Source organism: Nyctibius grandis, chromosome 6 (assembly GCF_013368605.1).
Source record: "Nyctibius grandis isolate bNycGra1 chromosome 6, bNycGra1.pri, whole genome shotgun sequence".
Taxonomy (NCBI): Eukaryota; Metazoa; Chordata; class Aves; order Nyctibiiformes; family Nyctibiidae; genus Nyctibius; species Nyctibius grandis.
The window spans coordinates 45,653,326-45,668,313 of NC_090663.1; the positions used below are offsets into that span (position 1 = coordinate 45,653,326).

At 37.9% G+C, this 14,988-nt stretch overlaps 1 protein-coding gene across 1 annotated transcript in view; it reads left to right on the forward strand.

Annotated features, from left to right (window-relative positions):
- DDX60 (DExD/H-box helicase 60) overlaps positions 1 to 14,988 on the forward strand; it is a 62,505-nt gene that overhangs the window by 45,611 nt on the left and 1,906 nt on the right. The window contains 9 exon segments of the mRNA XM_068403128.1: positions 2,072 to 2,176; positions 3,489 to 3,689; positions 4,739 to 4,843; positions 6,205 to 6,343; positions 7,010 to 7,107; positions 7,109 to 7,132; positions 8,984 to 9,131; positions 11,484 to 11,626; positions 12,587 to 12,738. Of these exon segments, the coding sequence (XP_068259229.1) occupies positions 2,072 to 2,176; positions 3,489 to 3,689; positions 4,739 to 4,843; positions 6,205 to 6,343; positions 7,010 to 7,107; positions 7,109 to 7,132; positions 8,984 to 9,131; positions 11,484 to 11,626; positions 12,587 to 12,738 (1,115 nt within the window).

Sequence of the window (14,988 nt, forward strand, 5' to 3'; positions counted from 1 at the left end):
TTTAAATACCTCCAGAGATGGTGAATCCACCACTTCCCTGGGCAGACTGTTCCAATGCTTGACAACCCTTTCAGTGAAGAAATTTTTCCTAATATCCAACCTAAACCTCCCCTGGCACAACTTGAGGCCATTTCCTCTTGTCCTATCGCTTGTTACTTGGGAGAAGAGACCAACACCCACCTCCCTACAACCTCCTTTCAGGTAGCTGTAGAGAGCGATAAAGTCTCCCCTGAGCCTCCTTTTCTCCAGACTAAACAACCCGAGTTCCCTCAGCTGCTCCTCACAGGACATACCCTCTAGACCCTTCACCAGCTTCGTTGCCCTTCTTTGGACTCACTCCAGCACCTCAGTATCTTTCTTGTAGTGAGGGGCCCAAAACTGAACACAGTATTTGAGGTGCGGTCTCCCCAGTGCTGAGTACAGGGGGACGATCACTTCCCTTGCCCTGCTGGCTACACTATTTCTGATACAAGCCAGGATGCTGTTGGCCTTCTTGGCCACCTGGGCACACTGCTGGCTCATATTCAGCTGGCCATCAATCAACACCTCCAGGTCCTTTTCCACCAGGCAGCTTTCCAGCCACTCTTCCCCAAGCCTGTAGCAGTGCATGGGGTTGTTGTGACCCAAGTGCAGGACTCGACAGTTAGCCTTGTGTGAACCTCATACAATTGGCCTCAGCCCATCGATCCAGCCTGTCCAGATCCCTTTATAGAGCCTTCTTACCCTCAAGCAGATCAACATCAATATTCCCACCCAGCTTGGTGTCGCCTGCGAACTTACTGAGGGTGCACTTAATCCCCTTGTCTAGATCATTGATAAAGATATTAAAGAGAACAGGCCCCAACACTGAGCCCTGGGGAACACCACTTGTGACCAGCAACCAACTGGATTTAACTCCCTTCACCACAACTCTTTGGGCCCAGCCATCCAGGTAGTTTTTTACCCAGCAAAGCGCACACCCATCCAAGCCATGAGCAGTCAGTTTCTCCAGGAGAATGCTGTGGGAAATGGTGTCAAAGGCTTTACTAAGCTCTAGGTAGACAACATCCACAGCCTTTCTCTCATCCACTAAGTGGGTCACCTTGTCATAGAAGGAGATCAGGTTAGTCAAGCAGGACTCGCCTTTCATAAACACATGCTGACTGGGCCTGATCACCTGGTTGTCCTGTACGTGCCCCATGATGGCACTCAAGATGATCTGCTCCATAACCTTCCCCAGCACCGAGGTCAGACAAGCAGGCCTGTAGTTCCCCGGATTCTCCTTCTGGCCCTTCTTGTAGACAGGTGTCATGTTTGCTAACCTCCAGTTGACTGGACCTCCCGAGTTAGCCAGGACTGCTGATAAATGATGGAAAGTGGCTTGGTGAGCACTTCTGCCAGCTCCCTCAGTGCCCTTGGGTGGATCCTGTCTGGCCCCATAGACTTCTGTGTGTCAAAGTGGCGTAGCAGGTCTCTAACCATTTCCCCTTGGATTATGGGGGCTTCATTCTGCTCCCCTGTCTTCCAGTTCACGGGGCTGGGTAGACAGAGAACAGCTGGTCTTACTACTAAAGATTGAGGCAAAGACGACATTAAATACCTCAGTCTTTTCCTCACCCTTTTGTCACTGTGTTTCCCCCCACATCCAGTAAAGGGTGGAGATTCTGCTTAGCCCTCCTTTTGTTGCTAACATACGTATAGAAACATTTTTTACTGTCTTTTACCACAACAGCGAACTGAATGTGTTTTAGTTAAATGAATTCTATAGAATTATGATATTTTGTTCTGTTTTCACTGAATATTTCAATTTGTGTTCAATTTCAATATTATTTCAATTTGTGTTCCATAAAAGATGCGGTATAAACTTTCAGGATACAGGAGTTTAATATGCATATGTAATAGCTATATGAACGACATTAAAGAATGAAATTCATGTATGTTCATAGCTCTGTTAAATTATCAGATTAAAGTTTAGCTACATGAAAAATGATAGTAAAATTCCTGTTGATTTAAGTTGGATATTACAGGTGTGGTTTTTTTAAATTGGATATTGACATTTCTAATAGATATACTTATGTTTGGTATTTTATAGGTAGTCACAGCTACTTCAACACTTGCTCTGGGAATCAACATGCCATGTAAATCTGTTGTCTTTGCTGAAGATTCTGTCTTTTTAGATGCCCTAAATTACAGACAGGTATGGAAATAGAACACTGACTTTTTATTACAAGAACGGTACACGTGTAGCTGTCGTCACACACAAATTCAGAAAAATGTCTTTTCTTTTACATATACTTCTGGTTATGTTCTGAGTTTTAGCTGTTCATTTTGGTGACAATGATAGTTCTGGCTAAGGTGATTTTACTAATGTTTCAGAACTTCCAGCCCACAAATAATGTATGTAGTCAAAAGACCTGTTTCAGCAATGAAAGTATTACAATTGCTCAGTGAATTAAAGGCATAGATTTGACTTTCAGTTATGGGAGCTGGAAAGACAAAAGCTGTTTTGTTCTATCCAGGTTTTTACAAATGTGTGAAAAAAATGCTGTAAGAACCTATAGTGGGGATGTAACGAGGAAAAGAAAGATTGCTGACTGGATTAATAGGGACATTTGAGTTCCTTCTGTCTTTGAAGTGGCACTCCACATACACACATACACATACAGCAGTGTGTAGGTGAGGTTGCAAATGCAATAAAGCAGAACGTCTCCAGTCATGACACAACTTACTGGGTGAGCTGAGAGACTGTAACCTCTTCATTAGCCCCTTTTTCCTGCTCTTGTGCTACTTTTCAAACCTGTATTTCCATGAAGTACTGCCAGTTGGCCTCTGGTTCAGGAGGACGTATAGGCCAGATACAGCTGATGGCATCACCTGGCAGGTAGCTCTCAGAGTCAGAGCGTGAGTGGATCTGTGCAGTAGTTGGACCTAGATGCACGTCCCTTCTGCTGCACATGAATGATATGACTCCAGCTTTGTCACATCATCTGGTACAAGGGGCAAGTCCCCACAATGGACCTGACCAAGAACAGGTGATGCAAGCAAGGGAATACACCCTTAGGCAGCTTCTCTCTACTCCTTATTCATATTCTCTGCTCTTTATTCACACTGAGACTACCCTTGCTCCAAATCTACCCAGAAATAATTCAGAGCTAAATGTAATTTGAAAACAAAGCTGGTGTATAGTTACAAATTAAGTTAAAACTTATCTTGAAGAAATATAAATGTTAAAAAGATACGTGAAGGAATGTAAGTATCCTAGCCAGTGTTTCAGTCTTCTGTCAAATTTGGAAGTTCATGTTTTAAAAAGTAAATAAACTCATCACATTCGTAAACCAGCTATATTTGAGGTACAACATATTTTGCACACGTTATTTTAATAATTCTGCATAAATGCTTTATTAAGACTGTATAGGTGGTACCAGTGTATACAACCTAGGTATATTTTATTTTAAAGATTAATAATTTCATTATTTTAATAATATAATTATTACATATTTTATTCTTAGATGTCAGGACGTGCTGGAAGACGAGGACAAGATATGATTGGAAATGTATTCTTCTACGATATCCCACTGCCTAAAGTTGAGAGACTTATCAAATCCAATGTACCTCAGTTGAAAGGCCAGTTTCCTCTGACTGTTTCCTTAATATTGAGACTCATGCTGTTGGCTGCGAAGGCTGATGACAAAGCAGATGCCAGAGCAAAGGTTTAATATTTTTTTCTTAATAGCAATTTAATTAAATTATAATGTCTCCTTAACATGAGCAGAAAGTCATGCACTTCAGAAGTAAGCAATCTGCCTCCAAATGAAATTGCGTACTCTGCTATACTGCTTCTAGTACCTGTGCCATCTTCTCCACAGTATTGTACTGTCCATTTTTATGCATTTATTCTTTGCAATAAATACTATCATCAGAAAGAATGTTACTATCAGGAAGGTATTTTTACTGACTCTTGTTCTATGCAATATCTACATTAACTTGGAGAATCAGAAAGTCTTCCAATATTTAAAATTTCAGCTGTATTTGAGGAAAAGATGTGAACATACATTTCCATAGGGAAGAGGGGAGCTATGAAATGCTATCTCAGTTGAAACAATGAGAAAATTCTGTGTACTACTCCTTTAAATCTGCATACTAACTCTCTGGAATCAAAGAATTCTTATTCTTGCCATTTAATGCAGTGATTTAAGTAAACAGCCCATGACCATGATTACAAATTGGTCAGAGATCTCTTGTAATTATTAAGGAACTCTTACCTCCGGATGATCTGTTTTTTACATCCACTTCAGCATATAGACATTTATTTTCAAGGACTCACTGAATGAATTCAGACATAAGTCTTCTTAAGATAGCAAAGTAAATTGGTATACTTCTGTGTTACATATTAAAATGGTGTTGAAGAGTAAGGAGTAATTTCAAACCTTCCTGGTTTTAGTTTAATGATATTTAAATCCTTGTCTTTTAAACCTCTATATGAATTTCATGTAATTAACTACACAAACCTCAGCAGAAATTTAGAAAATGTACACACATCTGACAGACAAAGATGGACTTTTTCACAAGCATTTCCAGGAGTTAGGCATTCAATTTAAACAAAAATACAACATAACCCCCACCAAGCATTTTTTCTCTTGAAAACCAATTGATGAAATAGAGCATAAAAGCTGGATATTGAATTTCTTTGCTTATTACAATATCAAAATTCCCTTGGATTTCTAATTTCTTCTTTTTTTTTTTTCCTCTTTTTGACCAGGCATTGTCAGTGTTGAAGCACTCACTTATGTCGTTCAGAAAAGAAAGATACGCTGAAATATTAAAAATTTATTTTATGTTTTCCTTGCAATTTCTTATCAAAGAGGTAGGTTTTAACTCACCTTCATAAAGGGTAGTTCTTAAATCTACAGATTCTCATTTGTTTGCGTTAGTATACTTTCATTTAAAGAACTATATACTTTATATTCCATAGCAACAGGTTATTTCTTTCTGTTAGAAAGAAATCTAAGGAAACTGATAAAATTAGAGTCCTTTAAGTTTGAAGTTAATTCTGAGATACTTATTTTATGGAATAAATTCAATAGGGAAAATCTTATGGTTTGGTCTATATGGTTACAAATTGATTAGGAAAGTAAGAGTTGTGCATTTATATTGTATGTGAAGATGCATGCGAGATGCTGGGAGAGATTATATCTCTAACAAAAATTTAAGAAGTAGGTATTGGACAAGACTGAAAATTAGTGGTGTCTCTCTCCATAGTAATAGTTTCAATTTGATGGATACCATTTTGGAATTTTTTTAAGCATTACTCCATTTTGGCTTACAGCCCAGAACTACAGGAAGTAAGAGGCACCAATAATGTGATTACATTAACAAATCACCTGTGCCCAGGTTTCCCTGTCCTGCTCCCAGTAGGAGTCCTAACCAACGTTTCTGCCTCCTCTGCTCAGCGTCCCTTGTATGTGAGACCAGGAGTCTGATGCTCCCATTGAAGAGAAGAATCTAGTCACTGTACAAGAGAGATTAGTAATGTTTCTGAAAAGTTACAGTTAGCATAAGAATTGGACAAAACCTGGCCCACATACCTAGTACCCTGGCTCCAATAATTTTCACTGGGAAAATTATACAGGGAACTGTATAAAAGAAAAAAAAAAAAAAGGGGGAACCATATAATGATGATTCTCTGGATACTCCCTACTTTCTTACAGGGCATGATGCAGAGTGATCTCTGTCAGGAGAGGTGTCCAGGAATGTATAGCCTTTGATGGAGTTTTATTCCATAAGTTTGTCCTGTTTTTTGGAACTCTATAAGCTTCTAGCATCCAAACATCTTGCAGCAATATCTTTGACAGATCACTGCTTGCTGTGCTTCTATCCCATCAAACATTTGCGTTAATAGTTTTTTTTAATGGAAGTTGTATCAAATCTTAGTTTGGTGACTGTATGTACTTTTAATTTGGAACATGATCTAAATTGGCACTAAAACTATGAAGTCAAGATCTGTGCTTTGCACAAGGAGATGAAGATCTCCCACGGAAATACTCAAATAGTTGGTGGCTTGTTTTTCAGTAAGGACAAAATTTTGCCTTTCAGTGGAAATTGAATGGTCTCAATAGGTACCTATGCATAGGCTGAATGACTGTTCTGAATGTCACCATTTTGTATTTTTGTCATATCCAAGTTCATCTTTCACAACTAAGCTTTTTTTGCTTTTAAATTAAATAGGGCTACTTGGATCAAGAAGGTAACCCCATAGGATTTGCTGGACTTGTGACACACTTGTACTATTACGAACCTTCAAATTTTGTTTTAGTGAGCTTTCTTGTGAAAGGCTTATTCCACAAATTGTGCCAGCCAATTAAAGGTAAATAATACTCCATGGATCTTAATTGCAGTCTATGGCAGGGTCTGTAACTCCAGTGGTTCTGAAATTCTCTGTGTGTCTTCTTGCTGCTGCCACCTTTTGCTTGCCTAGCCTTCATCCTCATATCCTTGGCCTCTGCCTCTGCACACTCTGCATATGCTTATATTTCTGTCTGAGAAAGCCAAGGCACACAGATACCAATGCTGGTATCATGAACCTAAATTTACTGGTTTTTACCTCATCAGAATGTTTCACAAAGAATGCTATACATAGAAAAATTAATAATTCTGACTCCAGAGCAAGATTTGAATGCCATATAGCAAATAAGATGGATGTCCACTCTGAATATCAACAAATTAAAAAAACGAAGTACTACTACTGTCTCATTACATGAGTAAAATCCATTCTGTGCACTAACATATGTTGCAGTATGTGAACATATAAGAATACAGTATTAATTTGTACATATTAGTTGCTTAATCATCTACCAGAGTTTTTTGTATGTAATGAGTTGATCTTTATCCAACATAATTTTGCATAACCTCTGTCATGACAATGGCAGCTGGGAAGGAAACTCCTGAATAGTTGTTTATTTTAAGCAAAAGAAAAGAAAATTTTTTTTTTACACTTTCCTGTTTAACCAAAGTACTTTCTGTTTTGACATAGGCTCAACTGTTTTTTCAGAAGATGTCTTGGAAAAGCTAGTGCTCATTCTAGCAAACCTATTTGGGAGAAAATATCTTCCAGCCTGCTCAATGAAATATAAAACACAAGTTTTGCCACTCAAAGGTAAAAAAAGCATTGGTCTTTACTGTAACATGTGTACCACTTCAATGAACTTGTGTCCTTTTGTCAGTTACTCTAGTGTCATTAGGGATGCACACTAGTCTGGTGGGCCAGCAGGTAGCTGCCCACCCAGCCACTCTCTTACTCCTCCGTCTCAACAGAATGAGGGAGAAAATAGGATGGAAATGCTTGTGGGTTGAGACAAAACCAGGGAGATTGCTTACCAGTTATGATCATGGACAAAACAGCCTCAACTTGTGGCAAATTAATTTATTTGTTGCCAATTAAAATTGATTTTGGTAGTGAGAAACTACAGCCTGTGGACTGCAGTCCTTTAGGATAAACCTGCTCCAGTGTGATCTCTCCATGGGCTGTAGTTCTTTCAGGAAACATCCAGCTTCCCTGGTGTGGGGTCCTTCACAGGCTGCAGTGTGGATATCTGCTCCGGCATGGCCATCTCCACTGAGAGGACTACAGGGAAATCTCTGCTCCACTGTGGTCTTTTATACAGGCTGCAGGGGAATCTCTACTTCTCCATCACCTGGAGCACCTCCTCCCCCTCCTTCTCTGATCTTGGTGTTAGCACTGCTGCTTCTCAATTTGCCTGTATGACATTTTTGCACTTTCTTAAATAAGTTTTCACAGAGGTGCTGCCCCTGTGCCTGATTGATAGGCTCAGCTCTGTCCTGTGGTGGGGCCATTGGAGCTGGCTGAGTGTGTCATGGCCTCTTCTCACAGCAGCCAGCCCTGAACCACATGCCCTCTCTGCTCTGCCTGCCCCCAACACCTTGCCACCTACATGCAATACAAGTAGCTAGAATAATGAAAAAAGTACTTACTGGATTAACATAAAGAAGCCTTGATTTAACCACAGAAGCAGCAGCTGACTGTCAGGTTAAATGAAAAGTAACAGATTATTCAAGCTGGTCTAGTGGTGACAGATTATTATACAGTTACTGTCATGATGTTGCAAAATGTAAAAGTATAAGTGACACAGCATTTCTTTATACAATACAACTCAAGTATCTCTTCCCCAAATGGCAATTTACTTTCTTGTCCTCACTCTGCTAGAATTTTGTCTCTAAGTTGCTGTGACACATACCAATGACCCAAAAGGACACCAGCATGCTCTGTGGTACATGACACTGTAGGCTCAGGGCTTTTTCCAAAAATGGGACAATATTAGCAGGATGAGTATTACCATTAGTTATGCACAAAGTTAATGCACCATGGGTACAGGCAGAAAGTGAAACATTTGTAATGTGCTCCTGTTGGCTCTCCTCTGCAAAGCCTTAAAAGTTTGGAGGACACAGCTATGGCTGGAACAACAAAGGAAACTTCTTCCAGATGAAGATGCTTATGTGGCCAGTTTCCAGCAAGCATTCCAAGAGGAAAAATGTAATTTATTTCTGAAAAGTGGCTAGTCATGTAGGAGGGATTACAGGACTGCTGTGGCTAATGGCAGCAAAGCATCAGTCTGTCATGTTGGTAGGGAACCTGTTGAATGCCAAGATATGCAAAACAAGATCTGGGAAAGGCAGCCCTTCAAAAGGCCCTTTTTAGCTAGCTGAAATATCTTTAATGGAGCTGTTTGCAAATACTCTGTGAGTAAAAATCTAGGAATTTTATACTTATTGTTTATCTTCCATGCCTTTTTCTGCCTTAAATTCATGTTCATCTTTAAGATCTGTTAATTCTAGATGGTCACGCAGTCTGACAAGCAAAGTTTGGAGCTGTACTCTTTCCTTCTTTCTATTAATATGCTATGTGTGTACAAATACTTTATGTATGCACCAATGTAGAACTGACACTTTTGGAAAAATTACCTGAATTAAACAATAAACTGCATTTCAGGTCTTTCTAGAAGACCTGCCAGAAGACTTTGCAGATGCTGTAAATGAGTACAACACCAAAGTAGAAGAAAATTTTGCTCATTTTCTTATGACAACGGCCAAGCTGACAGATATGGAACGAGAATACAGACTTCCACTGTCAAAGACAGGTAGGAAGTGAAAAATTAATGCATATTCATAATTCATGAAATTGATTTTATTAGGAAAGTTAGGTTAATTCTTATTTTGTAAAGAAAAAATGGTGACTTCAGATGTGCTAATAAAGAGATAAAATTTCTATTTCACTTTTGTTTTACAAGCATAGATTATATTGTATATGGTAGAATTTTTGTACAGGAAAAGGATCATTTTAGTTGCTATTCTTTTATTATTTTGTAGAGGAAATACAAATCAAAGGGACTTTTTTATAAAAGGAAAAATATATTGTGTAATTATTGAATAAAAGCATTTTTATCTAATCATCAGTGCATTTGCAGATGCTCAAATGCCTGTGATCCTTGAATTGCTTTCAAAGTCTTACAGAGGTTAGGTCTTCAACATCTGAACAGCCTTATGATTGAAGTAACACTTAAAGAAGAACATTGCACCATTTGTTAAATCAGCTAAGTTGCTTATGCCAATAATGATGTCCAATAACCAAATAAATATGAAAAGGCATGACTATAAAATTACCAAGCAATATGGATGGCCATTGGGTGAAAAATATTTAACTACTACATAATGTCATGTTACTTCCTGGAAAAGAGATATAAAAGCAATGTAATATACCACTACCCCATTGCCTAGCTCCTCTAAAAATAACACACCTTCAAAAATACTACTTTTGCAGTAAGGATGCACTTTAATTATAGCAGATAACTATAGTTATTAATCCTTTTTTCCTACACTGTTACAGTGTTGTTTTTAGTCTCTGCTGTGTACAAATAATAAAAAAAGCCCAAATTACCTTACAAGCTACTGTATATTATCGTGCACTTTGAGTTTCAAGTATGAGGATAAATAAATCATAGAAAGTTTTGTATAAAGTCGCTGTCAACTTAATACAAAGGTGAGGCACTGGGGGAGATAAACAGATAAGTTGAGTCCAAAAGAAGATTGAATACTACGTATGGCTTGAGATGGTAAATAGCAGTTTTCCATTTCCAGTACAGAGCACTGGAAAGTGCTGCATAATGGTATAACATTAGCAACACTATAGTGAAATCCTATTTTTTCATATTCAATTTAAGATTGCTTGTTTTAACAATGGAGGGACCCCACACCTTGGTACGTTACCTGAGAAACGTAGGAAATGAAAAGGTGTAAACCACAGAATGATGGAATGCCAAATTAGAGGAGCAGAGCATGGGCTGCCTTGCATTTTCAGGATATATATTCCTTTATATGTATTAGTGTTACTAATGCTACTTTTACCCAGGATGTGAGCTGTGGAAATTGTATTTCCTGTTCTACTTGAATGGTAAAGCTTCTTGTTTAAATGGAAGGTGTAATATGGTTGCATTCTCCCCATTTTGCTGAAGCTGTTTCACTTTGAAAGAAACACTTTCCATGAGATTTACAGGAAAAGAAATGCAAGATCAAACCATGTCCAGTTCAAGAGGTGGTAGAGACTTTTGTACTTATTTACCATAACTTGAGGTGAGGCTGCAAAAAAAAAAGTCAAACTGCTCAGATTTTTTTATGAATGCCATAAACAGTGTAACTACAGCATACTTACCATAACACAAAGCAGAAAAGGTTGCAGCATAAGGATTGAAAGTATCATCAGTAATTTGGAAAGAAAGAATAAGTTTCTATTTAGAAAAGGAAAATAAAAAGTACAAATATATTTAGAAATAACTAGACAAGTCTTCTACAGACAGTGATTGAAGTTACAGGCAGACCATAAGCCAACTGAAATGCCATGCTGTTGTAAAACCAAAAATTCATACTGGGTTGTGTAAAGCAGAGCGCTTGTATGTGACAACCTTCACATATTTAAGCCCTAACAGGGCCTCAGAATATTAATCCTTGGGAGCTCTACGCTTCAAGAAAAACGTTGTCTGGGAGTCCGGAGGATAGCAATAAAAATTATTAGATGTCTATCTATTAAGGCCTGTGAATACAGGTTGAAAAAAACCTGTTTTTCTTCAATGTAGGACAGAACAAAAGATGGAGGTAAAATAAGTCTTCTAATAGTAACATTCCCTTTGTTTTTGGCACAACTTCATGCTGTTAGCAGTTTTGGCTACAGGTGAGTCAAGGAGAAAGGCTTAAGTTGCGAGGGGGATATTGAGACGTAATTATTCTCACCACTAGAAAGTTTCTTATATACTGTAATAAATTGCATAGAAGTTCTTATGAACAAAAGAAACAAATGTATCAAGAACAATTTAAGTTTAGAAGATTAACTATTTCCTATCACTATCTACTCAACTGAAAATTTCTTGCTTTTAAAATAGATTGCTAAAAGGGAGCTTGTGTCTGCATAGCTTACGTTGTATTTGGAACTTCTTGCCTAGATTTTACATCTAAAAATTGGCGTGGCTCTGAACTAGCATCTTATTTGATGGACAACACCAAAAGCATACGTGCAATCTCACCTTTTGCATGTTTATCTGGAGTGGTTGATAACTATCTGTTTCATGGGGAGATCATTAATAAAGTAAGTTATTTTTTCATGGGGGCAGAATTTTATTACAGTTCAATAAAAATTATTTTTTATTACAATCTTCTTGCCTCTCTGTAATATGATGGCACTATGCTCAAGTGCCACTCTTTAGGAGAAACACTTTGAAAAGTCTCAAAAGTCAGCACTGAGTAACACCACATTATCACAGTGCACGAAACACAGAATAGATGGATGTAGGAAAAAAATCTGTAAATAGTTTGGTTTCTTGCAAGGCTTCTGTTCCTTTCAACTCTGAGACAAATAAATCACTCAAATTTCAGATTCAAACCATATCCCCAGTTTGTTTTCTCCATGTCAGGAGTTTATTCTTTTTTTACATCAAACAGTAGTCTCAAGGATTCTAGCAAAAGGATGCATTATTGCATTGATCATTTGCTTCTCAACTGGGATTTCAGTGATCATGTTAGATAGCATATGAATTAGCTTAATTGCAATATACGTCAACAAGTTTACTGTCAGCTTGCATTTTCCTGCTGCCTTCTACGTGGGCTTTGTAGCATTAGGGAATTATCACACAACTCATAATTCTGTAAAAAAAAAAATTAAATTCCTACAACCGGGGATTTGAAATTCACCTTCACCCTTAAAATGTTCCATGCTTAAGGTCGATTAATACAGTCAAAGCATCAGTGAGTCTAAATACGTGATCTATGCATATGGAAAAATCCTCATCTAAAACTCAAGAAAAGTCCATGGCCTAGTCAAACTTTAAATTACTCAGAACGTCTCAGAGCTGCACCGGCAGCGTAAGTCACTTTACTAACAAACTGTCTCCTCTGTCTACAGCCTATGTGTACTTGTGCAGATTTTTGGAGTGGTCCAGGATTAGAAGTGTGGAACTTTACAGCTGTGGGTCTAAAAGTGTAGGTTGACAAAACAGACATATAAACAAAACCACAACAGCTAATCAGCAGATACTTTTTTTTTTTTTAGGCTGTCTTACGTTCCCTTGGAATTAATGTCAGAAACTGCCCCCTGCTTTATTTGAACAAGTATGATAATCAGAGAAGGAAGAGGCCACTCAATGCATATGCACTGGACTTTTATAAGCATGGTTCCTTGATTGCATTGACAACTGATAACTGGTATGTACTACAATTTTAAATATGGTTAAACAGCAGCATTATTTACAATAGGTACGTAAGTACATCTTTTTGTTTCTAAAGCCTTCTCCCTCTAGAATTTAGGGATGGAAGAGCTGTTAAATACGATTAGATTAGTTGGATGTTTTAATGAGAATAAAACATACGCTACATTAAAGTCCAATGGCAATGGCTGTAAAGTATTAGCCGGATATTCAAAACAGTACCATAAATGGGAAGTCTTGACATCAGTGACACAGGTTATTTTGACCAAATGGTGGTATGATCTCAAACTACCTCTCGTTGCTTGCTGCATCCAAAACAAACTCTTTTCTGGTACAGGAAGACTATCATTGAAACCTGACTTTCACAGTAGCAAAGCAGAATTCACCAGTAATTCAGTATTTGTATTAGTATTGATTCAATACTTCCCCTTTCCCTAATCTTTTCTAACCATTTAGCAACTTGTCCTGATAATTCAATCATACCAGTATCTCTCTTTAAAGGGGCAAAAAACAACAAACCACCAAAAACTCTGTGCCCAAGCTGCCATATCTCAACCACTGCCATATCTCATCATATTTTCATGTTTAAGCCTGTGGTACATGCAGCTGTCCTCTCTTCTTTCCTCCTGGTACATTTATGCTCTAGCTTTTTCAAAACTGGGGTTTTAATCCTTGCTTTTACTCTCTCTTGCCTGTTCCTTTAATCTGTTTCTGTCTTTATTATTTGACCAAGCTTTTGATATCTCTCTGCTACTATGTTACCATTGTCTAGACTACTGCATTGGACTTCCTCATTTCAGAGACTTTCCTGATGGTTTTCATTGTGAGAAAACCTTGATTAAATTTTTGAAAAAAACCCCAACCTTCTGAAGAGCCTGTCAAGCTCTTATGCTTGACAGAGCTCCAAACAAATAATCTTTGAGACACTTTCACGTTCCTAATTAAGCAACTTATAAACTGCATCAGTCTTCTGTTTCTTCTCAGAAGCTAAATTTGAGATTTTCTTTCTTTTGCTCTTACCATTTACAGCCGTGTTGTCCTCTTTAGTCTTTTAGAGATGCACCTGCTAACTGAGATGTCGTCATTTTCATTATTGTAACTTTTGCCTTTGAATCTCACTGACCTTCTGTAACCTTGTTCATTAAATCCATCTCTTCATAAAACTTCTGGCTTGCAATTCTTAATGAATCCATTCACATATCTGTTTTATTCCCAACCTCAGCTCAAAAAAGCTCAGCCACAAGCTCCCTCTCCCAACTACTCTGTCAAGTACCTTTATTTTGCCTTCATGCTCATAGCCAGTAACTTTTATTTATGAGTAATAAAATACCACCTCACTCTACTCCCTGGAGGTGCTGTTGGGAGCATATATTATCTGTTTTTTTGTAAGCTCTTCGAAGACTCTAATAACAATTAGAATACACATTCCATGCACGGTTGTTACAATTGCAGAGTTTAGCACTACTGCCACATTATCAAGAGATAAGGAAATATACTGATTATAGAATCCCATTCTTTGATTCTGTCAAACTGATCTGGTGAAAGATGTCCCTGCCCATGTGTCACAAAAGGAGAGTGATTTAGTTCACTTAAAGAATCACCATCAAAGATTAGCAAAAGTGATTTTAATACGAATTTGTAAAAGTGCAACATCATGAAGATGGCAAGGTTCACTCACTTACTACGTGGGAGAAACATACAAAAGGGAAATTGACTTGGAATTGGGCTAGAATGATTTACACAGATTGGCGATGAAAGGGTAAGGGAGAAGAGGGGGTAAGGGAGACCCTCCGGTTGAGTTACAATGTTCAGAATGGACCCCCTTGCTTTCTAAACTCCTCAGAGAGGAGTCTAGGTGCGGCTGGATCCAATCTTAGTCCCAGATTTGGTCAATGGTTTATGTGTAAGGGAGCTGGATACACGGATTTCAGTGGCATTGATTCAATATCCTATTATGGGTTTTACACAACTTCAGCACAGCAGCAATTTAAGATTATAAACACTATTACAGTAAATCACAAGATTAGATTATAGGATTTTCTAGCAATACTTAGTCAATAATCAGTGATTTAATTAAATTTGTTATAATCAACACAGCAGCTTAAAGTTTAAATCAAATCACATACATGCAAACACACACACAGCTACAGAGGTTAACCTATGATTAAGATGTTTCTCTGCAGATTGTAGCAAATTTTGGGACCCAATGATCTTAGAAACCTCGCAAAATCGAATTATAGTGAATTTC